Source organism: Xenopus tropicalis, chromosome 1, assembly GCF_000004195.4.
Source record: "Xenopus tropicalis strain Nigerian chromosome 1, UCB_Xtro_10.0, whole genome shotgun sequence".
NCBI lineage: Eukaryota > Metazoa > Chordata > Amphibia > Anura > Pipidae > Xenopus > Xenopus tropicalis.
The window spans coordinates 165,034,376-165,059,744 of NC_030677.2; the positions used below are offsets into that span (position 1 = coordinate 165,034,376).

The window sequence follows — 25,369 nt, forward strand, 5'->3', positions numbered from 1 at the left end:
CTGCTACTATAGGCACCATCTCTCCCTACTATACCTGCTATCCCACAGCCCCAGTCCCTTCCCAGAGGCTTTTATCCCCACTGCTATTATAGGCACCATCTCTCCCTACTATACCTGCTATCCCACAGCCACAGTCCCTTCCCAGAGGCTATTATCCCACTGCTACTATAGGCACCATCTCTCCCTACTATACCTGCTATCCCACAGCCCCAGTCCCTTCCCAGAGGCTATTATCCCCCCACTGCTACTATAGGCACCATCTCTCCCTACTATACCTGCTATCCCACAGTCCCTTCCCAGAGGCTATTATCCCACTGCTACTATAGGTACCGTCTCTCCATACTATACCTGCTATCCCACAGCCACAGTCCCTTCCCAGAGGCTATTATCCCCACTGCTACTATAGGCATCATCTCTCCCTACTATACCCGCTATCCCACAGCCACAGTCCCTTCCCAGAGGCTATTATCCCCACTGCTACTATAGGCACCATCTCTCCCTACTATACCTGCTATCCCACAGCCACAGTCCCTTCCCAGAGGCTTGCCTGGGTTGAATATGTCATAGATCTTGATAACTAATGGTGCAGAATGATTTCATAAGTTCATAAATTATTATGAGTGACTGCAACAGTTACTGTGCTGTTTTTCATATTAAGACCTTAAAATTCCATAATATTTTACTATATGTGTCGCTTAATTATATTTCTAACCTATTTTAGTGGATATTTCACAGGAGAGTATTTTATATTTTCAATTTAGACAGTTAAGTGGTATGATGATACAATAATACTCAGGGGCAGATTTAGGAGACCCCACCACGTGAGTTAAGGAACTCGTGCAGGGTTTTGGAGAGCAAAAAACTTGTTAGTTAAGGTATTTTTCACTGAACAAGCTTTCACCTAAAAGCCTAAGGATAATAAAAAGCTTAAGGATAATAAATACCTCAATTAATGAAAAAAATTTCTCCAAAAACCCACAAAAATCTCACTCTGTGTTACCTTTATGTAAGGCTCGAGCAATCATAAATCTGCCCCATGTTTAAGTTAGCGTAGGCACAATATAAGAAGCTAATTAGCCTTCATTTTATTCTCAAATCAGAATGGCAACAAGATTCTTTTTACATGATTGTGATGATTACTCTGAAGGCACAAAATAAAAGCATACAGGCAACTAAAGTGTTATGTACTAAGGTACATCTTAATTTGAAATTCAAGTGTTTGGTGTCAGTCTACTACTGCAAAAGTAGCAAAAACTGCTTTATGTGGTTCTCCTTACATCTAGGTGTGCTTTGCTTTTACACATTCATTTATATCAACAAAGACATAAAGTAAAAAAAAACTATTGGGTTGCCTTAACATCTAAATAGAATAAGTGATTGCAGCCAGTTGGGTTTTTGTTTTGTTTTTTTTTTGGCAAAACTTCAGCACAATCTTTTAAAATTAAGATAATGAAGATGAAATGAGCATATTTATTGGAGCAGGGGGCTGTAGGTTCACCATATAATTATACAGTCAGTAAACACTGGAATCCGATTTGATATACTGTAGCATTGGTATAGTGGATTATATAAGCCAAGCTGGAGCAGTATTTGGTATTTATAAATCTGTACATGACTAGAGCTACACTGTTGGACAGAAAATAATTATGTGCTCCCATTTATCCCAAGCAGTAGCAGAAATACTCAGAAGTGAACACTTATTTTAACACGTTTATGGAATTTTCACCCCACACAAAGTGAGCTTTGGAATCCTTTTGTAAGGAAGCACAGATACGGTGAGAATGAGATTTTGCTACTGTTGGTACATTATTGGAGTGGGAGCAGAGCTTTTCTAAGGCATTATCTTCATAACGTGACATCTCTAGATTTATTGTGAAAGTCTTGGAACACTGTGTCCACCCAACTCCTAAGAGGAGTTTTAATAGCACATGCATCATGTGCTATTAAATATGGATATAACTTGGCAGATCCACATCTCATTTTGGGTTATTCTACATTATATCTGATTACAGACACTATAGCGATCATTTATGCAACAAACTGCTGGGAATCATGGTAACTTTTGGTTATTTTGACCTAATATTGGATAAAAAAAATCAATAATTTACTATTATTTGCAACCATTTGTTTCTGCTTGAAAATATATTTGTCCCAATAGAGATTTTGCCATAGATGGCCATTGTAGGGAAATATACAGTATGCCATAGTGAAAAAAAAAACATGGACATTTAACAATATGTAATAGAGTGCTGGAAAACTTGCTGTAATTTTACCATAAGTTTTAATTATTTGTGCCACCTCAGAATTGCTGAATACTTTTGGTGAAAAATGCAAGAGGAAATTTTTTTAAAAATTGTTTAGAAAATTGTAGGAATATATGAGCTTGGGGGTTACAATATGTGTATGAAAAAAGCATTAAGTTTACTCAAATCTGTGTAAAAGAGTATGAAATGTTAAAAAATCAGCCCAGTGGAGTTAATATGCCATCTGCAATAAGTTACTAAAATGCAAGAGAGCAATAACCCAGCAGCCTTTCCCATGTTTTTTTATTTTGCTTCTATAGAATGTTTGAGTAGGAGGATGTGCAATAATAATTAAGACAGATGAACTGATAACAGCTAGTTATTCCTGTGGACACTTTAAAATATGCAGTGTATTAATTAATGTATTAATTAATGTCACTCTCTTTTCTTTAACACAGTCTCAGACATGAGCCCTTAGATACATGGAAATTGACTACTAGACCTTTATTTGTAATTAATGTAGAAAATAAGTATATGTTTATGGAAAAGATTTCTGTATCCTTTTAAGAGAGATTGATTTCTGACAATTTTCTTAGTGCACACCGGATAACTAAAATTACTTATTACATTTAATGATAGTGTAATCAAACACTGTGCTGCTTTCTTTTTAGAACTATACCTATATCTAATATAGACAGTTATTGAAATTGTATCCTCTAGACCTGTCCGGCAGTTTATCTACCCATCTAAGGGGCCCCCCAACAGGACTATCTGACCGATATTTAGCCAGAAACTGGGCAAATGTTGATTGAGCAGATTTGATATTCCCATTGACTTGGTCATTGTCCCAACAGCCTGTATCTTGTAGCCCCCAGGGCTTAAAGCTGGCTATACATTGTAAGATCTGCTCATTTGGGAGGGTGCGGAACAAACTGATTTAATATCCCCCCCTCGTTCCAACAGGAAAATCAAACCTGCCCAATCAACATCTGGCCAATTTTCGTCAAGATAATCTGCCAAATCAGTCTATATCAGCAGCTTAAACCTGCCTGTATATGGCTACCTTTAATTCATAAACTACAGATGGAGCAGCAACTTTGCATCACTAGTATTATTTCTGTATGGGTGGAGCAGGAAGCAAGATTCAAAACTTCCATTTGTGACAAGTTTACAAAAGACTATGATGTTAAATTTTGATAAAAGGATTTATGTAAATGATTGCTTCCTTTACAGTGATAAATAAGGAAGAAGGAAAAGGAGGGTCCCCATAAGTGGAATGGAGGGTTCGGGTGGGAATTAAAAAGGAAAGGCGGAACACCTGTGGCATGCAAATGGAGAGCTGACCATAATGTATGTGCTATTTATTGCATACTACATTTAGCAAGCTAGGTCATAAATCAGACTGCAGTGATGGAGAAAGCTAGACCCAGGCAAAGCTAAGTTAAGGACAAGTCAACCTTTTATAAAAATGTATTCATTTTACAGGAAATCACAGTTTCTTTAGAAAATGTCCATTAAGTTCTTTATAATGTAAGCACATGGGGGAGGAAGGGATAAGGGGGTACAGCTAGAGACATAATTTAGGACTACTTATTGTAAGCTCTTTTGGGCAGGTTTCTTTTCAACTCTTGTATCGGTTATTGATTGCTTTATATGTTACTCTGTATGTCCAATGTATGAAACCCACTTATTGTACAGCGCTGCGGAATATGTTGGCGCTTTAGAAATAAATGTTAATAATAATAATACTTAGTGCTAAGAGATATTTAAGCAGATGAAATTTTGTTAAGAGGGTAGTTTAGAGCTCTGCCAGCATTGAAGCAATGTGAGCCATGTTGCTTTAGGGCATGTGCTTTTAGGGCACTGTAGAGGTAGTGGAGGCCAGGCTCAAATGGTGCCAGATAATGCCTTTAAGACATTTACAAAATCAATGTTATTTCATTATGTAATGCTAGATTTATTTTTTACTTAAGTCTTTGATTCAACCTACATCAATACAACTGCTAAAACCTCTCTATATTTTCAGTCAGTGGCTGCTGGGGTGCTGAAAGTTGTAGCTCAACAACAGTTAAAAGATCTCTGTGGCACATCCTTGCATTGAATTGCCCAGGTTCCCGCTTTATTCACCCTAACAAGTGTCTACCTGTGGCTCGGTGGCCCAATATAATTCCAAGTGACTTTCTGCAAATAAATGGGTTACATTAATAGCATTCGAAATCTGATTCAGCTTTTAAACAAATGTACATATTACACAGAAATGTATGGTTGAATTTGATTCAAATGAATTTCCCTTCAGTAAATCTGATGCTGTTCTTTTATACTAGATTTATAGCTATGCATTCCAGTAACAAATTATAGCCTAAATGCTGCAGAATATATTGAATAACATGCAGTCAATCATTTTCCTTTAAATGATTAGAAAATAATGCTTTATTCAGTTTTGATATACACTGAGCTTCATGTCCTATGAAAAACTAAAAATTAGCTCAATTAGTTCAAATGCTTCAGGACCGATTTCTGAAAGTTTGCACTGGGGATTCCAGAACTTAAGACCTTTTTGTCAAAATTGTTTTGGCATCCTTGAATGTTTTTAACAAACTGACATATTTCTAAAACAGGGAACCCCAACCCTTATTACCCGTAAAAAGAGTTGGGGAGCAACACAATCATGACACATTTACATAGGGGTACCACATAAGCACTGTGATTGGTTACTTTGTAGCCCCTATGTTGACTGACAGCCTACAGGAGGCTCTGTTTGGCAGTATATCTGGTTTCTATGCCTCCAAAACTTGCCTCCAAGCCAGGAATTCAAAAATAAGCACCTGCTTTGAGGACACTGGGAGCAACATCCAAGGGATTGGTGAGCAACATGTTGCTCCTGAGCCATTGGTTGTGGACCACTGTTCTAAAAAATAGCACTGGGGAATCCAGAACATCAGATATCTCCAAATCTTTTTACCTATTGATTATTTTTTTTAACAGCCATGAATGTTTTTAACAAATGTAAATATTTATCAATTTATTTAACTGCTTTAAGAAGTCAAACTCATTCATTTTCTATGGAGTATTAGTACTCAGTGCAGTCTAAAAGCAGCATTGTGCACTAACTCCTATCTGAATCCTTAATCCCTAATGCAAATTACATGTGGGGAGAAAGGTTCTGACTATCCTAATCACTGAACTGCCCAATCTGAAATGATCCGCAGTGTTTCAACGAGAGGTTAGTAATGTTACTTCTTGGTAAAACTGATCATCATTTGTATATCAGTCCCTGAGAAAGGCACCAAGAAACAACTGTGGAATTCATTGCACTTTAGTAGTTACTCCCTTCCTTTCTCAAATACAGTACGTTACATCATAAAATTGTAGGTTTACAGTGATGTCATTAGGCTCGGGGAGAGAGATGAAGTAAAGCAACAGAGACAAACTGAAAGTGCTTTCTCTATAACCTAAAGAGACTGTGATAAGTAGCACTAGATAGCTGCATTCTTTCATTCATTTTCTGTTGCTGAGAACCAGTACAATTAGATAATATAGGACAGAACTAATTTTATGTGTTCACTAAAAATTTATTTGGATTTTATATTGCGCATCAGGTTTTTGTAAGTCTTATCCTGCCAGTGAAACAGTCATTTTAAGGCTCAACCAGTTAATGACATTAAAAAAATATCTGGTTCGTTTAAGGATAAACCTTGAATTTTTTTCAAATATCAAACAATGTTCCTTGCAAAACAACTCTCTAAACTTCAAATGGAAATGAAGAGAACATCAGGGGGAGGTTTCAGCTGATACACCATGCTCACCGTGCCTTTGGATTGCAAACGATCATAGAATTTCAAGCCTTAACTCTTTGAGAAGCAAATAAAGTAAGCAGTCCACCTTCCATCTGTAGGTTGCAATGTTTCCAGTATTATTAAGTAAAGGATGCATCAAAATATAGAGTTCATTAGGAAAGAGCTTGTAACTTATAAACTAGCCTTTGGTACAGCACAGAATAACTGTTGTTATTTCTTGACCCCTCTCTTTAGAGAACTATTTAAGGCTGGACTTATAGGATGCCTATCTCCCAGGAAATTGTTTAGAAATGTAAAATGGATATTCATGAACAAAAATATTTCAGATTCTGTGCTACATTTCTGCTCATTACAAAGCTCTCCTTTTCATCTGTGCATTCCTCCCATGAGGTCAGAGGAACACATCATGCCATCAGTGATAGTTATAACCCAAAAACATGTACACAAAAGCTCCCACAGATCATAGTAACTTATGAAGCATCCCACAGATAGACAATCACTTCTCAGTCCAGAAATTGGAGTCTGAAGATGATTTCAGAACTCCCAAGCAATTACGTTCATTTAATATATCCTAAAAAAATAAAATTGTTTTCTTGGAATCTGTTTTCCATAAAATGTGAACATACAACAGACTTTCTTTCCTTAGTCAAAACGGCGTCTCCCTTCCCCATACACCTTTACTGCTAGCAAGGGCCACAGGACTATGCTGTCACAGTGTTCTGCAGCTGTGTCTAGCTTGTAAGCGGTGCATAATTAGGTTCAGTTAAGAGGTATGTGCAAAACTGATCCTTAGAATTCAATACAGCGCATATAAAGACATATTTCTTCAACTTTGCTAGCTCTGGCCAAATGAGCGCAGAGTCTCAACTCTCCAGCACTAGTCTCTAAGATTTCAGAACTATGATCCCATCCACCTGTGGGTTGATACAGAGTGGGCAGCACACCTCTGTTCCTCACGTATAAGTGTGGAGTTCCATCTGCTTCTCATGTCGGCTCGCTGTCCTACATTCCACCCTCAGATTTTCCACAGATTGAGAAGGAAAAGAGTAGTGTTTGGGGAGAAGGCAGATGAGAAAGTGGGGATACTGGGAAGCCACAGCAACTCCCCAGGGTTGACGGTCACAGCCTAGACAGAAAACAATATATTAATATAATATATATAATATAATAAATATTTTTAAACAACATGTTAACAACAGAAATAATTCTTTACAATACTTTAACCCATATCTTTCTACAATCTGAGAATGTAATTAAAGAAATTTCAGAAAAATGTAGCTGAAAAATGTAGGTTAATGGATCATTTTACATATAGAATAATATATAATGTTCTTATCACATAAGACTTAGGTCATTAGACTAGTCGAACATAAAAAAACAGTTGTCTTAAAATGATTTGACAAACAAGAGTTCAGAGTAAAAATAGTATCAGAAGGCCCTACTCACAAGAGCTTACAATCTTAAAGGTTAGGGTACATTGGAAAAATAAGGAAAATATAATATATCAGTTGGTGCTTTATGATAAGTTGATGTCTGATCAGTCAAGATAAACTGAATAAGCTTCTCTAAACAGGAGGGTCTTTAGGGAATGTTTGGAAGGAAGGGGAGCAACAACTTGAGTTAGAGAGTTCCAGAGACAGACAGAAGCTTGAGAGGAGATGGTCAGTAGCCGATTGCAGGTTGCACGAAGGAGTATGGTATTTTGAGATCAGAGCTTAAATATAAGAAGCAGCTTTGTTGTTAAGGGCCTTGATTGTGAGTTACAGTAATTTTAATTTGATTCCAGAGGAGATTGGGAGCCAGTGAAAATATATTTTAAGGGCGGCAGCAGATGTGGAAAGATGACATAGATGATTGAGTCTATTTTTCGCCAGGCATGGATTTGCTGCAAAATTCCATATTTCGACAATGGCAAATTTTTTTGCAAAACGGTAGCAAATATTAGGCACGGAAAAAACTCGCCAAGTGAGGGAAAAGTCACAGTCGGGTAAAAAAAAGCCACAATCAAAATGTTGTGAGGTAGCCACATTTTGTGAATTATTTGCCATTTTGTGAATTTTTCAGCAGTTTCGCTAATTTTAAGGCAAAACTAAATGAGACAGATTCACTCACCACAATTTAGAACAGATTGGAGTGATGAAAGAAGATATACTGGAACACCTACAAGTTAAATAAGCTAAGCAATGATTGTGGTTTAGAGGATAGAGAGGAGATTAAAAAAGAGTAGAGTTGTTTTTTGCAGGAAAAGGCAGACAAAACAATTAAGACTTATCACTGGAACAATAGCTCTACCAGTGATAACTAATGTGCCTTCGTATCATATAACTTTGTATTTCTCTGTCCTTGCTTTTGTAATTGAAAAATAAAAATATAAGTTACAAAAAAAAAAAGAGTAGAGTTGTTTAGCAATTGATAGAGCTCAATTGTAGCAGGATGGAATGACCTTGAAGTGGATGAATTTAGGATCAACGTGTGACTTTCTTCACTGGCATTCAGCTAAATTACTACAGTACATCTTCTGAGTTAAGTTAGTGTGCCAAGGTTGGGTTTTAACTCGTTGACTGTGACAGGTGGAGGAAGAAACAAGGGAGCCAAGAGCTAAAGAAAGTGCATCACTGTAGAGCGAAGCTGCCATATTTGGACAGTAGAGGCTGCTAATATGAGAGATCTGATGATACTGCTGATAGTTGTTGTGCCTCAAATGCGTAAAGATTTCTGTATGTGTGGGTGGAGAGAGATGGTTGTGATAGAACAGTAGAACGTATTATTTGAAAGGAATAAAGGTGATGGTCAGATAGGGGGAAAGGAAAGTTAGTGAGGTTTGAAAATTGACAGGCATGGCAGAATATCAGAATCACTCATACTGTGAGTCAGTCCACAATAAGGGGCCAAATGAAGTTTTAGTGAAAGGAGTTTAGAGGTATCTGAAGAAACACAGTTGTCAATGGGAATTTTAAAGTCACATATAATGAGAGCTGGTGTCATAGCAGCAAAGTGATTTAGGAAAGTAGAATACAGACCAAGGGCTTGATATATAACTGCAGATAGAGAGCAGAGGTAGAGTGATTGAGGAAAGTAATTGTATGCTGCGGACTTCAAAAGAAGGAAAGGAAAGAGACGTTCCTGTGGTTAGAGTTTGAAACCTACATTGAAACCTACATGTAAGGGAGAGACAAATTCCAGCCCCACCACCCAGATGACCTCCAGGTCTAGGGGTATTACTAAATGAGAAGCTTCCATTGGAGAGGGCAGCAGGTGAAGCACGAAAAGGCATAAACAATGTTTCAGTAATGACCAGAAGGTCAAGGAATTTGGATATAAAGAGGTCATAAGTTGCATAAAATTTACTTCAAATGGATCATGCATATGAAAAAGGGAGAGAGCTTTATGTGAATTACATAAGTATCAAATGTTTAAAAGGTCTAAGAGACAAAGAAGACATTAACAAGTGCCCCTGTGTAGGAAATGCTCACTGTCCCACATTCAAGTTACTAAACTGACTTTTACCCTTAATTTATACTGGGCAATACATTTCTTTGTATGTTATAAATTATAAATTGTACCTTTAATGTAAGTAAATGCAATAGTTATTTATAAGAAACATATGGGGGCCCATTTACGAACGGGCCGAATGCGTCCGATTGCGTTTTTTCCGTAATGATCGGTATTTTGCGATTTTTTCGGAAAATTATCGCGACTTTTTCGTTACCAATACGATTTTTGCGGAAAAACGCAAGTTTTTCGTAGCCATTTCCGAAAGTTGCGATTTTTTCGTAGCGTTAAAACTTGCGCAAAAAGTTGCGATTTTTTTCGTAGTGTTAAAACTTGCGCAAAACGTCGCGCCTTTTAAGTTTTAACGCTACGAAAAAAGCGCAACTTTTCGCGAAAAAAATTGTTGCAAATAGACAACAGAATAAATTATGATTGAAGAATTGTTAAATGTCTTTCTCTCTGCAGCTGTCTGTGTCAGTTTTTATTAGTTATGAGTAAGAATGACAAATAAAGTGTGGTTCCTTTGTTACAGGTTTCACCATGCAAAGCCAGAGATCCCCTGTAGATGCTTTATAGGCAAATTACTAAATGGCTACAACAGTTAGTAGCAAGCCCACAGAGTGCTTTCAGGTTAGGGAGTCCTTTCACTATACCAGGGCCCTATTTACTACTTTGCCTGCACCCTATTTACTGCTTGTAGGTCATGCATTCTTATATTATACCTAGGATACAGGTCAGGGGACAGCCAGATGATGCCTAACACAGCATAATGAGGCACAGTCACATGAATGGCACGTCAGCCTTGCCATGTCTATGAAAGGACAATGGACATATAATACAAAAGTGTATTATTGACCGTGATATATATGAGGGGTAGTACCACTCACTGAGTGGTACGTCAGGTTCCTGCTCATTAAAACAAAATACAGATGCTGTTAGATTTAGCAACCTCTTCATTCCAATACAGACTATACCTTTTTTGAATTATCAATCATAACTTTCCTGACAGTCAGGTGTTAATAACTATGACAAAATTTGAACTGCCGGGAATCCTTCAGTATTCCCCAGCTTGACTTTTAATTAATTTTCCCCATAGTTTTACATTTTAATAAAATCTCATTCCACCATAATAATTTTCATACTATGAACAGTGAACATTACATTTTACATTACATTAACATTTATTTATAAAGCGCCAACATATTCCGCAGTGCTGTACAATAAGTGGGTTACATACATTGGACATACAGAGTAACATATAAAGCAATCAATAACCGATACAAGAGGTGAAGAGGGCCCTGCCCAAAAGAACTTACAATCTACAAGCTTACAATATTTTAAAATACACCCCCTTTCAATGGTGTCAGACATCACAGTAAATATTACTGATTCAGTGATAAAACCTGAACAAGCTAAACACCTTCTAGAAACTGTCATTAAGAAAATAGAACAGGGATGGAAAATATGGAGTTTCCATTATATGTAGAGGCTTATTGCTTGTACTTCACAACAGTTAAGGGTCTTTGACTTCCCAGCCACAGGCTGAATTACATGAAATAAATGTCTTTAGGGGATTACTGGAATCAGATGATTGTAATAACCGCTAAACAATTTAAACTAAAGTCTAAAGTCTCTGTGTGAGAAAACCACTTCCATTTAAAGAAAAATATAATGCAGAGCCAATTCCCTGCCTCCACAGCACAGATAAGTGCCATTAGCTTTCTGCAGATACTTGTGTTGAAAATTACATAGGATACCTCGCTTTATAAACTTACAGTCCTAAATATAACACTGTTCTGTTGTGTTGTGTACTGTGTTGGTCAATTCATTGTGTAATTAAGCATAAAGATGGAGGAAAATTATCAGAGTTAACAAAAAGGTCAAGGAACAGCTACTATATGTTAATTATTTTTCTTTATAGGTAAAGACCTGGTCTTTCTGTGATACTTTATGCTGCGCATCTCCTGAGAAAGCAGAGCAGCTACCTGTCAGAGTTACAAAGCGTAGGAGCAGCTGGGAGCTGTTGCCATGGCTATTTTGCCACTGGCACTGTCATTAAGTCCACAAGTTAAAATTACATGTTATTTGTTTTATGCCCCCACCTAAGCAAACTGTTTATTTCATCACAGGGATGGAAAAAAAAATATCTAAGGGATTATTGGAAAGACAAAATTAAATCTATTGTAAAAACATCCCAGGATGTCAGAACCTACTCCAATACATCAAACATGTTAGCGGCTTAGGGGCTGCCACCTCAGGGGCTCCCCTCCCCAGTCGTGTTAGGGGTTGCCACCTCAGGGGCTCCCCTCCCCAGTTGCAAACTCTTCCAGAGACCCCCAGCACATACACATCCCACTGCTCATGCCGTTTACCTGGGTGGAACACCCAAGGTGACTGTAGGGAGCTGGGAGAGTGCCTTGGTCCGCAGGGCCCACTTGGATTTCTCCCAGTGTCCGGCCTAGTCTTTTTGTTGCCTATTAACTTATTTCTTAAGCTTAACAGGGAAAACAAGAAAATAGGATCTACTTCATATTTGGTGCTTGCAAGTCAGAAATTAGTGCACAGATAACCCTCCTGCACAATGGATTCCTGTTAGGAAAACAAGGGGGAGGTTGTACACTGGTAATCTATTTATCCCCTTTGAAAGGACCAAACATGGAGTAGCGTCATTTTTCCTATTTGCTCTGTTTAGCACAACATAACAAATATCACAGATTTCTCTCATTAAAACATCAGACACAAAGTAAGTTCACCACAAGCACTATTTTTTGAACTCGTGTTGAACGAGTCTGCATGTTATTGTCGAGCATTTCTCAAGATTTGGACAAGCTAGAATAATATAGTGAACAAATAAGTACTGGTTTTGCCACATTTTATTCTGGGTGGAATCATTTTAATGCATTCAGAAAAGAAACATTTATAAACAGCGACAAAATCCAGATTGTGAATAATAATATTACTGAAGGGAGAGACAGTAATAGGCAGTGTCAGTCTTGAGTCCTTGAGTGCTTTCATGCCATTGGCTTCATTAAGAATAACGTCATCACTTGTTCTCTTGATAAGATCATCTTATCAGTTGCAGGAACAAACTTGCACACAAACTGGCCTTTTGCAGGCTGCTGTAAATAACATCTGGTATTTAGCTTATATTTTATTGTGGAAACATTCTCACCATGATCCTTCACCATTTATATTCTCCATGTATGGGATTTTTGGGGAAAACAAATTGTTTAAGTATACAAGAAATAACCCAAAGTGCACACAAACAAACTACCATTACTATCTTGTCTGGCAATAAAACAACCATGTTCTTGCTAGAGTCAATAACCAATTGAAAGGGGTATAAAATCATGGGTGGAGAAAGTAATTATTCCCCTCTAAAAAACACTGGTAAGGTCCATCTAGAATATGTTTAGTTAAAAACATTATTGAAAAAGCAAAAGTCAATAGAAGAGCAACTAAACTAATAAAGGGTATGGAACTTCATGCTTAAGGCGATTTTTTTTCAGTATTATTATTACATGTATACAAGTATACAAGGGAACTATACAATAAATTCTATTATAATGTTTTCATCAGTAGACCTTTCCAGAGGGTGCAATGGCTAGTTCTTAAGACAGTTTATGTTTAGTTTTTAGATGTAGGGTGCCTTTTAATGTGACTGTATAAGGTTACTGAAGTTAACTTTAATAATAAAAGTTGATCAATGGACAGCGATTGCCCTTTGGGGTCAGGTAGGAATATTTTGCCCCTATGAGGCAAACTGGAAATGGCTAAAGAAATGAATTTTTGTAGGTTTAGAGGTTGAACTTGAAGGATGTGTCTGTTTTTTTAACCTTATCTACAATGTAATTATGTAACTATGGATGAACACTTGTTTGCAGTATAATTATTTTATCTATTATATCGTTACATTTGAGATTATTAGATCTGCTTAGAAAAGATGACTGAAAACGCAGTGAAGAACCCAAAATGCATGTGCAATGTCTTCATTATCAGTCTGATTTTATTTCAAAGTGAACTGCAACATGATACTTTAAAACTAAATGAACTTACTCTGCTGACTTCCAAAAATGCCCAGGATGGGAAAGGCGTCTGTTCCGCTTTGGCAGTTTCTCCAGCATCTCCATTAGTTTAGTGAAAGTTGGCCTTTCCTCTTGCTCAAACACCCAGCAGAACATCAGAATGTCCTAGAAATCACACATTAATCCAGAGTTGGTGTTGTTTTATATATTAAACTTTAATTTTATTTTATGTTTATTGAAAGTGGCTGGTAAATTAACAATCAATATAGCTACAGCACCAACTTAATTCCAAAAGATGGCAGTGGTAAAGGAATTTACCTGTATTCAATGTTTCTGCACTCTAACTGTAAGTAAGTCCCAAGCAGACCTACAGGGCAAGCACACATGTTTAACAGCATGCCCTAAATTTTCCTACCATGTCTATAAGTTGGGTACATCTCCCCTGCCTTAACCGCATCTTTTGTACTGCATATATCCCCTCTGTTAGCCAGTATCCTCAAATTTTCCTAAAGCAAATAGCAGCTTTCACCCATGGACATTTTTCCTGACATTTACATCTGCAAACAGCACATGTACACTGTAAAGTTCATGCAATCATGACTGCAGGCTTACACAGGCAGAACTTACTGTGATAAAAAGTTCTGCTTGGACTGAGCACTTTAATGGTTAAGCTAAGCTCAGGAGAGGAGGTTAGAATTAAAAAAAGGAGCAGGCAGCTAAAGCAGAGTTTCTATGGGAACCAGCAATGCCATCTCTTCACTAGTGGCTAGACTGGAGGGTGTGGTTGGTAACCTTGAGAAGACCTGAGCATGCCCAGTAGCCTACTAAGTAAAGTAAATTCCCGAGGGAGGGGGCCAAGTGGGTTAGAGGAGGAGAAGGAATTCTAAGTGATTAAGGCGATGCTGCAGCCTTACCATTAACCTTTTAACAACAGGAGTGGTGGATATTTAGAGATTTAAAAAAAGCTGTTCACTAATTACATTTTTTATGGGGAGTTTACATGTCCTTTAAGGGGAAGCTCTTACAGCTTCGCCATTACTGAGACTTGAGAAATGGGACAATGTTCACAACTTTGCATAAAAGCCCTATGGTAAAAGACCTTGGGAATGTAGATATTGTCTTAAAATATTTTGTTCATAAAACAGTAAAATAACTAATTGGAAATGGCTGATGTATGCCATCATATTATATTTAAAAAAATAGATATCAGAAAGAGATTTCTCCTAAGGTACTTGCAGTCACTGATAGATAATCTGCACTTAGCAAGTCAGCCGTGCTGACAAAGGCATGGTGATCAAAATAGTATTAGTTTTGTTTGAATAAAATGTGTATGGGGTTTTTTTTTTTTTTTTAAAGTATTTATTTTGCAAAAGTTTATTGTGCTTAAAACATGATTGCTAATTGTTACTGTGTTACTGGTAAAAACCTGAATTTAAATGTTGATAAATCTGCCCATTAGAGTTCTTAATGTGTTTAAATGATAGAATTAAGCCAAGGCAGAGATAAAAGACACCTTTATTTAAAAAAAAAAAAAAAATGCCACACTTAGGGGCTGATTTACTTACCCACGAACGGGTCGAATGGAGTCCGATTGCGTTTTTTTCGTAATGATCGGTATTTTGCGATTTTTTCGTATGTTTTGCGATTTTTTCGGATTCTTTACGAATTTTTCGTTACCAATATGATTTTTGCGTAAAAACGCGAGTTTTCCTATCCATTACGAAAGTTGCGTAAAAAGTTGCGCATTTTGCGTAGCGTTAAAACTTACGCGAAAAATGCGCAACTTTTCGCGTAAGTTTTAACGCTACGAAAAATGCGCAACTTTTTATGCAACTTTCGTAATGGATACGAAAAACTCGCGTTTTTACGCAAAAATCGTATTGGTAACGAAAAATTCGTACAGAATCCGAAAAAATCGCAAAACATACGAAAAAGTCGCAAAATGTTCGTTTTCAAGTCGGAACTTTTCCAATTCGGGTCGGATTCGTGGGTTAGTAAATCAGCCCCTTAATCTATGCCACATACAAAAACTGTACCAAGGGTATGAGTAATTGGCCTTGTTACACTCTTCAAATGCTGTTATCAGAAATGCAAAGAAGCCTTTGTAGCATTATGAATTGGTGTGATTCTTGTATGATGGAACCACTAACAGACACAGTGTCATGAACTGCCCTTTGTCCATGTTTATACAACACATTTAAGAAAATAAATAATTTGGATTATTTTGAGAAGGCAAACCATAGCACGATAGCATAGTGTGAATGAAGATCGTAAAAACAGGAAGGGGGGGTGCATAACAAGCAGGATATAGTCTTACCGAGATCTCCTTTCCCATCCCAATCTGGGCCAGATTTGGCTTCATCCCTGAACCCACTTGCCATATAATTGCTTCGGCTGGTTGGCTTTTGAAAGGCCACTCTCTCGCATGCAGCTCATACCAAATTGTCCTGTTTAGGAAAATGTTGTCATTATTTGGGAAGATAACAAAACAACATCAGTTTTTAAATAGCAATATTTATTTAAAAAATGCATCTCTGCTCTCTCATTCCTTTCCTATCATTTTATCTTATTGTGATTCAAGAAAACATACTGTACATTGAAGCAACAGAAGTGCTAACTAGTCTAAATCCCTTTGTCCAGTACGTGCATTCTAAAGTCCCTCTTCAGAGGAACAGTGTTATGGCTTCATACAAAGTCAGTGGGGTTAAATATCCTCTGCCAATGTCCTAAAGTCATTTTGATCCATATTGAGGAAGAGAATTGGAAAACCAGCTCTGGGCCTTAAAAAAGCCTCAAGAATCCCCAAGTAATCAGAGGCTCAGGGCTAGTAACTAAAAAATCAAGCTTTGTTGGGGACCATGGGGAAAACATTACAACATAATTCAAGACGACATGGTCTGTAAAGTTCTCAATAGACTTCCCTTGATAACTCTGCAGTGGCAATGTTTAACAGACAGCTTTTGTCCTGTCTTTTATACCTGTCTGTTATCATTATTATTAATTGAAGAATCAAGCCAGTGTGGAAGCACTGACTTATATACTTTATATCCCTTAATTATGCAAGTGTTTGTAAGGGGCCTTTTCACAGATTTCTGCTGTCAGTGTTACTAAAATAGTATTGCTGTTTGTTTGCTTTCTGGCTGGCATCTTTTTCTCTTCTCTGTGCATATTTTTGTGCATAGGTGTTTTTCTTGCCATATACAAGTTCAGTAATTGATATTAAATCTGGTAAAATTAATTCATTTGGAAAATAATTATTTTTTTCAAAGATTTAGATGCAAAACACAAGCAAATGTTCTTGACCCACAATGCAAGTTGTTCATAAACTTCCTGTATAACAGATAGTGCCAAATCTAAATGAGCCCTTACATTTTAAATGTGAGACTGTTGGCTAGCATGCATTTATTGTGGTGTTCTAGGGCTGCTGAGAGATATAGGTAAAGAAAAACTGTTTGGATAAACCAAGGGAGTAGTCACTACCTGCTCACCAAATTTATAATAATGTTTTTTTTCTTTATTTTGTGAGAATTAATAACAGGAAAATAAGAACGTAATGTTCAAGATTAGTTTTTCATTTCCATTACTTACCCCAGTGCAAATACATCAGAGTGCTTTGAGAATGGAAGCTTATCTTCCTCTGTGTCAGGAGACAACTGGCAAATGATTTCTGGAGCCAGATGGCACAGCCAACCATTAGGGATTCGGAGTTTGTCCTCCCGCCTTGAGATTAAAAAAAAAAAATAGAATGAGTACATTTTTCTGTTCAACAAAAACCTGGATGTGGACCCACAAGTTCATATCAAAAAGACACTACAGTATATAAGACCATGCCAGCCCAGTGTTTTTTTATCTTATTATTCCTTTCTTATTAATAGCATTTGACATTACCGCACATAGATTATAATTCAAGTATGCAACAATTCCCAGTACTACAGGTTTGTGGTATTTTTGGATATGAACACAGGAAAATGAATTTTGTTCAGTCCCTATGGAACATTCGGTGTCTTAAAAAATCAATTTGTCATGTATAAATGGAACCAGCTTTATACAGGAAAGCCTCCTGCTATATCAAATGACTCAAGGTTTAATGGCAAAATTATATTTGATGATATCTATAAATAAAATGCAAATATACTTTAATGGTAGTGGGTTTTACAAGAAGAAAAAGGTACATCCACTCAGGATAGCCATAAGGAGGCCCTACGCTAAGACATCCTGGTGTGACTGACTTGAAATAAAGTTAAGTGGGGACAAAAAGTTGACATTTTGCAACAGGGCATTAAGCAGCTGTCATAAGAGTTGGGATTGGTCCTCGGGGGGGGGGGGGGCGGGGAGGCAAACCTGTGGCTGGAGGAATACAGTCTAAGGGCAATAAAGGTAAGATTAGTGTAGAATGTTGCTTATTTGCTTCTTTTGGATACATCTAGAAGCCTAGTCTAAGGGTCAGTTAGAGAAAGATATGTAATCTAAATGATTATAGATTATATATTATATATTTACTTTATGCTTCATGTTTATAATGTATGTTTTAAAGGACATGTCAACCCCAAAATTATTTTTTTGCCTAATAAAAGAAAACATATTTCACATGCCAGAGCCACCAGGGCAGAGAATAGAAAAGGACAGGCAAACACTGCTTCTAATAGAAATTCTATATACAAATACATCAAAAACCATTGCAAATGTGTAATGAATGTATATTGCAAAGTTGCTTAGAATGATGCTGTCTTTTATTAAGCAAAAAAATATATTTTGATATACGATATCTGTGATATATATGATATATATATGATGTGATATATGCATTATCATCATATTTTTTCTAGTGACGGGCATACTGCTTTCCCCTCTCTTTCCCTTTCCTCTTATATATCTTATTTCTCTTCTTGTATGGTTTATTGGAGGCCTTTGTTTGATTTGTCCCTATTCTGTTTAAAACTAAATCTCAATAAAGTGGAAATGTGTTGGAGCTACAAGGGTTATTAATATGAACTGTAAACATTTTATGACAAATAACTACCAATCAATAACTGAAGAACTGTTGAACAATAGGTGAATAAGTAGTTCCAACTGTGCTTCATTGTGCATCTTCCAAAACCTCACAAATCAACTCTCTTACTGAATGATGGTAGTTTTACTCAAAGGAATGGAATATACATGCAGAGTCTTGAGAAAGCACAGTAGCAACATACCTGATCTGCTCTGTGCTATCCAGAATGTATAAACCAAAAACTTTTAAAAAGTAAACAGATAGATCACTTCAAAGCAGCCTTGGCATTCCTCCTGTTTCTCCTGGCTATTTTCAATCATGATTCTGATTCCCGCAAGCCTTCAAAGCTGTTTTTCTCTTTTATAGAGGCAGAGCTTATTCATCTTTTCCCTCCTTTCCATCTCCTGTATGTTGCTTGGAACCTGTTCTTTTTGTCATATACAAAAATTCTAGTCTTATCCTATGTTTTATCCCTAATTCATATTTCTTTTCCTCCCTATCTGCTGCCATCCTCCCCTTATAGTTTAGAGGCAGAATTGTCATTGTCATTGAACATTGCAAAATCTCAAATTCTGTCTCCAAATACTTAATTTTTTAGATAAAGCACAAAGAACTGGAAAAATATGGCAAGTTAATGTAAAAGTCAGTAAAAGTTGTATTATCAAATTCCAATATTTTTTTTCCAATTTTTTTATTTTTTTTTCAGGATCACTTTGACATTTGATTCATTTGATTATGTTCAGATTTACCCAAGTGTGAAACTAGAGCTCATCTGAGTAGACTTTCACTTATCTTTGTTAACTTCTAATTATTCATAGAAATGAACAGAGAGAAGTGGAACTCTGCTGCGGTGAACTCTAACTTTAAACTCTGATAAATCTGCCCCTAAGGGTAAAGTGTGATTTTGACTACATTCCAGTTGTTTTTGCAAGTTTTTAAACAGTAAAGTTTTTGAGTTTCAATTTTTTTCTTAAATATGTGTACATTCAAAATGTTTGAGGTTTTTTTTGTCATTTGAAAAAACCTCACAGATACAAAAATAAATTAAAAATTTTGCTAAATCATAGATGCACTTCACTACCCTCCGACTACCTCTCTATTACTTCTGCTTTATGATTTCATAGTGCCTGGTGTGCTGAGATGCATTGTATTACTACTAAATTTATTTTGGTTAACACTTTTATTTATTAAAATAATAGGTCAATGAGGACACTTTTCTGCTCTCTTGCTATTTCAGCTTCTTTTTATACCATAGACCAGTGATCCCCAACCAGTGGCTCAGGGGCAACATGTTGCTCACCAACCCCTTGGATGTTGCTCTCAGTGCCCCCAAACCAGGGAGTTATTTTTGAATTCCTGACTTGGGGGCAAGTTTTGGTTGAATAAAAACAAGATTTACTACCAAATAAAGCCCACTGTAAGCTGATAGTGTGCATAGAGGCTGCCTAATAGCCAATCTTAGCCCTTATTTGGCACCTCCATGAACTTTTATGGTGCTTGTGTTGCTCTCCAAGTCTTTTTACATTTGACTGTGGCTCACAAGTAAGAAAGGTTGGGGATCCCTGCCATAGACCAAGAGATACTGTTGTAGAATATTCCTCAAACTAATATCAATCACATTCCCCACCTCTAAAGAAAGCCTAAAAAAAGGGCAGAAAATATAGTGCAATAAATAAAGTGCAAACGAATGTAAAAAAAAAGTTGCCATTGCACCTTTAATAGTGATAAGCGAATATATCCTGTTTCACTTCACCAAAAAAATTGCGTAACTTTGAAAAGATTTGCAAAACGGCAAAAAATTAGCGTAGTGTGGAAAATGACACACGTCACAAAAAAAGGTTGCGTGGATCAAAGAATTGTTGCACGTGTTAAAAAAAGGCAATTTTGACATGCATCGTTTTTTTTCCTGCAAATCCATGGGTATTGCTCAAAATGGCACATTGAGAGCTAAATATTATGTTTGTAGGGGCCAATAATCGAAACAAGGTGGTTTCTCAGGCATACAATACATAAAAATGTAAACAAAGCAAAAAATGTATTTCAGAGGATCATTTATGCATTGCTAGCCTTCCACCCACTCACTACAGGTAACTAAAGAAGGGTTTATGAAGTATGAAGTAGGAAAAAAAAACTATGGTACTTCAAAAAAGGCTGTAAACTTAATATGCCATTGAGTGTGAGACGCTTTATTTGCGCCTCTTATAAAGATCATTTAATTGAACACATCTTGTAATTAAAACACAGCAAAAATATGATGTGGAGCAATTTATTTTTCTTATGATCTGTCAGATGAGCTGCATAGTCAGGAAATGAGGACACCTGGTGCAGGGTGCTGTAAGGATGCTCATTGCCTCGCTGCAGTTTGAAAGGCTTGAGATGCATTAAACATTAGTTTAAACAGCAACAAAAAAACATCTAATTACATGCTTCAAGGTTATTGTTAAACACCCGGCTTTATTGTTTCATGGTCTGAGGGCAGAGGAGGCTGAAGAGGTTGGCATCTTTCTTAAAAACATCTGCAGCAAATAGCTGTTATCCATCCATAATCATTGTGTATGGCAAGGCACAGCAGGGGAATCTGCTCACTTTCCATTTTAAAATTACATGGATGTAATGAAACAAATACTCTAACTGCTGATTTACCATTATATAAGGAATGTTGCCCCTGGGGCAAAATGACACATGACAATTACCCTGGTCAATGCATTTAAATTCTTCTCACATTTTATAAATGTGTGAATATTGGTACAGTATCCTTAAACTTTAGAGACCATAGGACTTTACACTATTATTCTAGTAGATATATATATTCTATAAATATAGTCATACAACACACAGGAAGCCTATGTGCTTGCTGTATCCAGTCTTGTGTTTGGGGAGTGCCTGTTTTAACCCCTAAGGGCCCTAAAATACAGAGTGTTTCACTGACCAGAGGGAAATCTCCTGTGGGCAATGAAGCACCCCTACAATACCTATCCCTTCATTCTTGTTTGAATTGCTGCATGTAAAACTCATTAAATGCACCAATCCCTAGTATTCGCTGAAAATGCATAAGGGGGTATTTTTGATCATTTACCCAGGATCTTTGCATTTAAGGTTGTTTGCAGCAATGCAGCAATTCAAACAGAAGTGAAGGGCAGGTATTGTCGAGTGCCTCATTGCCCACAAAAGAGGAGATTCCCATCCAGAGATGAAGTTCCCAATGTGTACATATTAACGGGGCTATTTTATTCCTAGAATGTTTTTGCCCACCAAACTGATTACTAAAGCTTTGTAATACAATTTGGGGTTTGCCTGTTTTTACCAATGCATATGCACAAGCCACTTAAACTTAATACAATGGGACTTTCTCATTTATTGAATGTATGGTTTCCCCCCCATGCCACAGAATTCCTTGGTGTATGGCAGTGATCCCCCACCAGTGGTTCATGAGCAAAATGTTGTTCACTACCCCTGTTGATGTTGCTTGGAGACAAGTTTTGGAAGCACAGAAAAACTGTTTTATTCCAAGCAGAGCCTCCTGCAGGCTAGCAGTCCACATGGGGCTACCAAAGAGCCAATCACATACCTTATTTGGCATCCCCAAAGAACTTTTTATAGCTTGTGTGGCTCATCAACACTTTTTACTCATGGGTATGAAAGGCTGGGGATCCCTGGTGTAGGGGAAAGGTCATCCCTTATCAGAGTAGCTCTTTAATTCCATCTCTGTTAATTTTTAAATTAGTAATGTGCTGACTGAGCTAAAACCCCCAGGTTGGATGTTTGGGCAAACCAATTGCTACCCAGTGGTTTCCTGAACTCTACACAACATTGCAAACCCAACTAGTTTTGGGGCTGTACTTGTTTAGATACTTCTGCTCACCTATCCATCCAATGATATCAGGGAAGGTCAGGCGTGGGTTTGGCCAGCGCAAGTTGGGGACAGGTGAGGATCAACTTTCTTTCAACCTGCAGATCCTAATTCAAATATATCCCTGTGTGGTCACAGTATGCTACTTCTGACATACAGTACTGTAAAATATTTCTCTGTATAACCCACTGAAGTAATCCAAGGAAATTCACATGTACGGCTCACAGTATTTATATCATGGTCCCTACACCTAAACATATTCCTCTATTACCCACCTATTCATGGACACATGATATATCAACACTTTTACCAAATATTATACATGTGTATCTACATATGCATGCTGCTTAAATGTATCTAGAATTTTAAATATTTGAGCATAATGATGGATAACTTGGAAAAATGTATATAAAAAGGGGTTAAATTAAACCCTGAAATTGCTTTCATCAGTGGGACAGGGTTTAACTAATATAGGCTAAATAATTAGTCTCATAGGTTTCCAGGGGAATTTTTTAGCATTTATATAAAAATACATATATATATGAGAAGAGCTGTGGAGTGAAAGATTCATCTAGTTGAAACACTTGAGATCTTCATTCAGTTAGGGTATATTTATCATGCTGTGTAAAAAGTAGGGTCAAAAATCACCGGTGATGTTGCTCATAGCAGCCAATTAAATGCTTTGCTTTGAGTTTCGGAGTATATTTATCATGCTGTGTATGTTGCTCATAGCAGCCAATCAGCTGCTTTGCTTTGGTTTTCTAACTGTTAAAATATAATTGCTGATTGGTTGCCCTGGGCAACATCACTGGTAATGCTTCACTCTACTTTTTACACAGCATGATAAATATACCCCCTAAGTGTCATTTCCCTGTTACTTGGGAAAGCCTTAGGCTATGGTGGCAAAAGATGAAATTAGCCAGTACAAGATAATCACCTAAAAAGCTAATTATGAATGTGGAAAAAACTGTGAGCACTTTAATGCTAGTCACAAAGATATTTGCAAGGTGTATACCTTGCAGTTTCACCCTGTTGAATAGCGTGCAGTTGCATGCAAGGAATGAACTACAGGGCCCACAGATACAGAGGAGCCATCACATTAAAGTCTGCCTTAACAAGGTTTTTACCTTAGGGTACCGTATACATGTTGTGCTTGCACACTGACAAAATCACAATTTTTTTCTACCACTCACTTTTTAAAAATGTACGAATGTCTACTCATGTATTAAAACATCCGAATATAAAAAGTGCAAGCAAATAAAACCACAGAACAAATATGAATACGTATACAAAAACCTAAAAATCCACGTTTTTGTAAGAATTTACACAACATTACAAATGGCAAAAATCCCCAAAACTTCTAAAACCTTGAATTAAGCTTTTAGTGCTCAAAAGTTTGATTCAGGAACTTGCATTTGTAAATGAGCCCTCTAGGCTGTTTTAGTGATTCACTGTGACTTCAACCATAGAGAAAAAAGGCAACACAGTTACTGAAAATAAATGTAGAGGAACACTTTTTTACAACCGCCTATTGGTTAAACTGGAAAGTAAAACAAATACATCTCTTCTTCTAAAACTAAAGTAGTAGCTGCTGGGGCTGCATCAGTCTCCCAGTGGATTTGCCAAAACCATATGCTTTACCGCTGTTTAGCATGGTCCTGCTAGTTAATTGAACCCTCCTACAAATTGTGACTTTAGCTATAATTGTTGCATACAGATATATACATATATGTATATATATATATATATATATATATATATATATATATATATATAATTTGTTTTGTTACCGAAATGTGCATAATAAGAGCTTTAAAATGTGATATTAATGGGCCATATGATGTTTGCAGAATATAGGAGAATAAAGGAAACTGACGTGGAGGAAGGGGGAAAGGAAGGTTAAGTAGGTAGGAATTGACTTCATAGTTTCAAAAGATGTATGGTAGATGCTGGAACCATAAATTATAAACCATAAATTATATAAATGGCAGGGATTCATTCAAGCAAAGAATACAGGTAGAAAAAAATAGAAGATGAGATGTATACATTGCTCTTCACAGCAATTAGAGGAGAATGGAGTAGAGGTATTGAAATGAACGTAATATGACAAAGGCCATGAATGCAAAGATGAACTTAGTAGAAAAGAAACTGCATAAATATAAAGACAATGTAGAAATGAAAACCATTTAACTCAGTGATTAAGCTGTTACTAATTAGCTCAACTTTGGGGGAACTGTTATTTTTTCATAGCTAACAGAAAGTTATATATATACATACAGTGGTTTTCGAAAGTTTGTGAACCCTTTAAAGCAGTGATCCCCAACAAGTTGCTCACCAACCCCTTGGATGTTACTCTCAGTGCCCCAAAACCAAGTAGTTATTTTTGAATTCCTGACTTGGGGGTAAGTTTTGGTTGAATAAAAACAAGATTTACTACCAAATAAAGCCTGTAAGCTGATAGTGTGCATAGAGGCTGCCTAATAGCCAACCTTAGCCCTTATTTGGCACCTCCATGAACTTTTATGATGCTTGTGTTGTTCTCCAAGTCTTTTTATATTTGACTGTGGCTCACGAGTAAGAAAGGTTGGGGATCCCTGCTTTAAAGGGGTAGTTCACCTTATAGTTAACTTTTAGTATGTTGTAGAATATCCTAATTCTAGCAACTTTGAAGTTGGTCTGCATTATTTATTTTTTTATAGTTTCTGAATTATTTGCCTTTCTCATCTGCCTCTTTCTAGCTTTCAAATGGGGGTCACGGACCCCAGAAACCAAACAAATATTGCTCTGTGAGGCTACAATTTAATTGTTTTTGTTCATTTTTATTCCTTATCGTTCTATTCAGTCTCTCTCCTATTCATATTCCAGTCTCTCGTACAATCCACTGCCTGGTTGCTAAGGTTTCAAGGACCTAGTAACCACATAGCTGCTGAAATTCCAAACAGAGAGCTTATGATCAAAGAGCTGAATAACTG

The 25,369-nt window shown here is 36.8% G+C and overlaps 1 protein-coding gene across 3 annotated transcripts in view; it reads right to left on the reverse strand.

The window, feature by feature from the left end:
- Positions 1-5,543: 5,543 nt before the first annotated feature.
- The window catches only part of ksr2 (kinase suppressor of ras 2), a 184,351-nt gene continuing 164,525 nt past the window's right edge, over positions 5,544-25,369 (reverse strand). For 2 of the 3 annotated variants that reach the window (XM_031892817.1, XM_031892826.1), the window contains 4 exons: positions 17,146-17,277; positions 15,875-16,004; positions 13,589-13,722; positions 5,544-7,166 (listed from right to left, as the gene is read on the reverse strand). In XM_031892817.1, coding sequence (XP_031748677.1) covers positions 7,160-7,166; positions 13,589-13,722; positions 15,875-16,004; positions 17,146-17,277 — 403 coding nt within the window. In that variant the 3' untranslated portion in view covers positions 5,544-7,159. Of the gene's footprint in view, positions 7,167-13,584; positions 13,723-15,874; positions 16,005-17,145; positions 17,278-25,369 lie in introns of those variants that run through there. The other variant, XM_018090607.2, reaches the window with a different exon arrangement.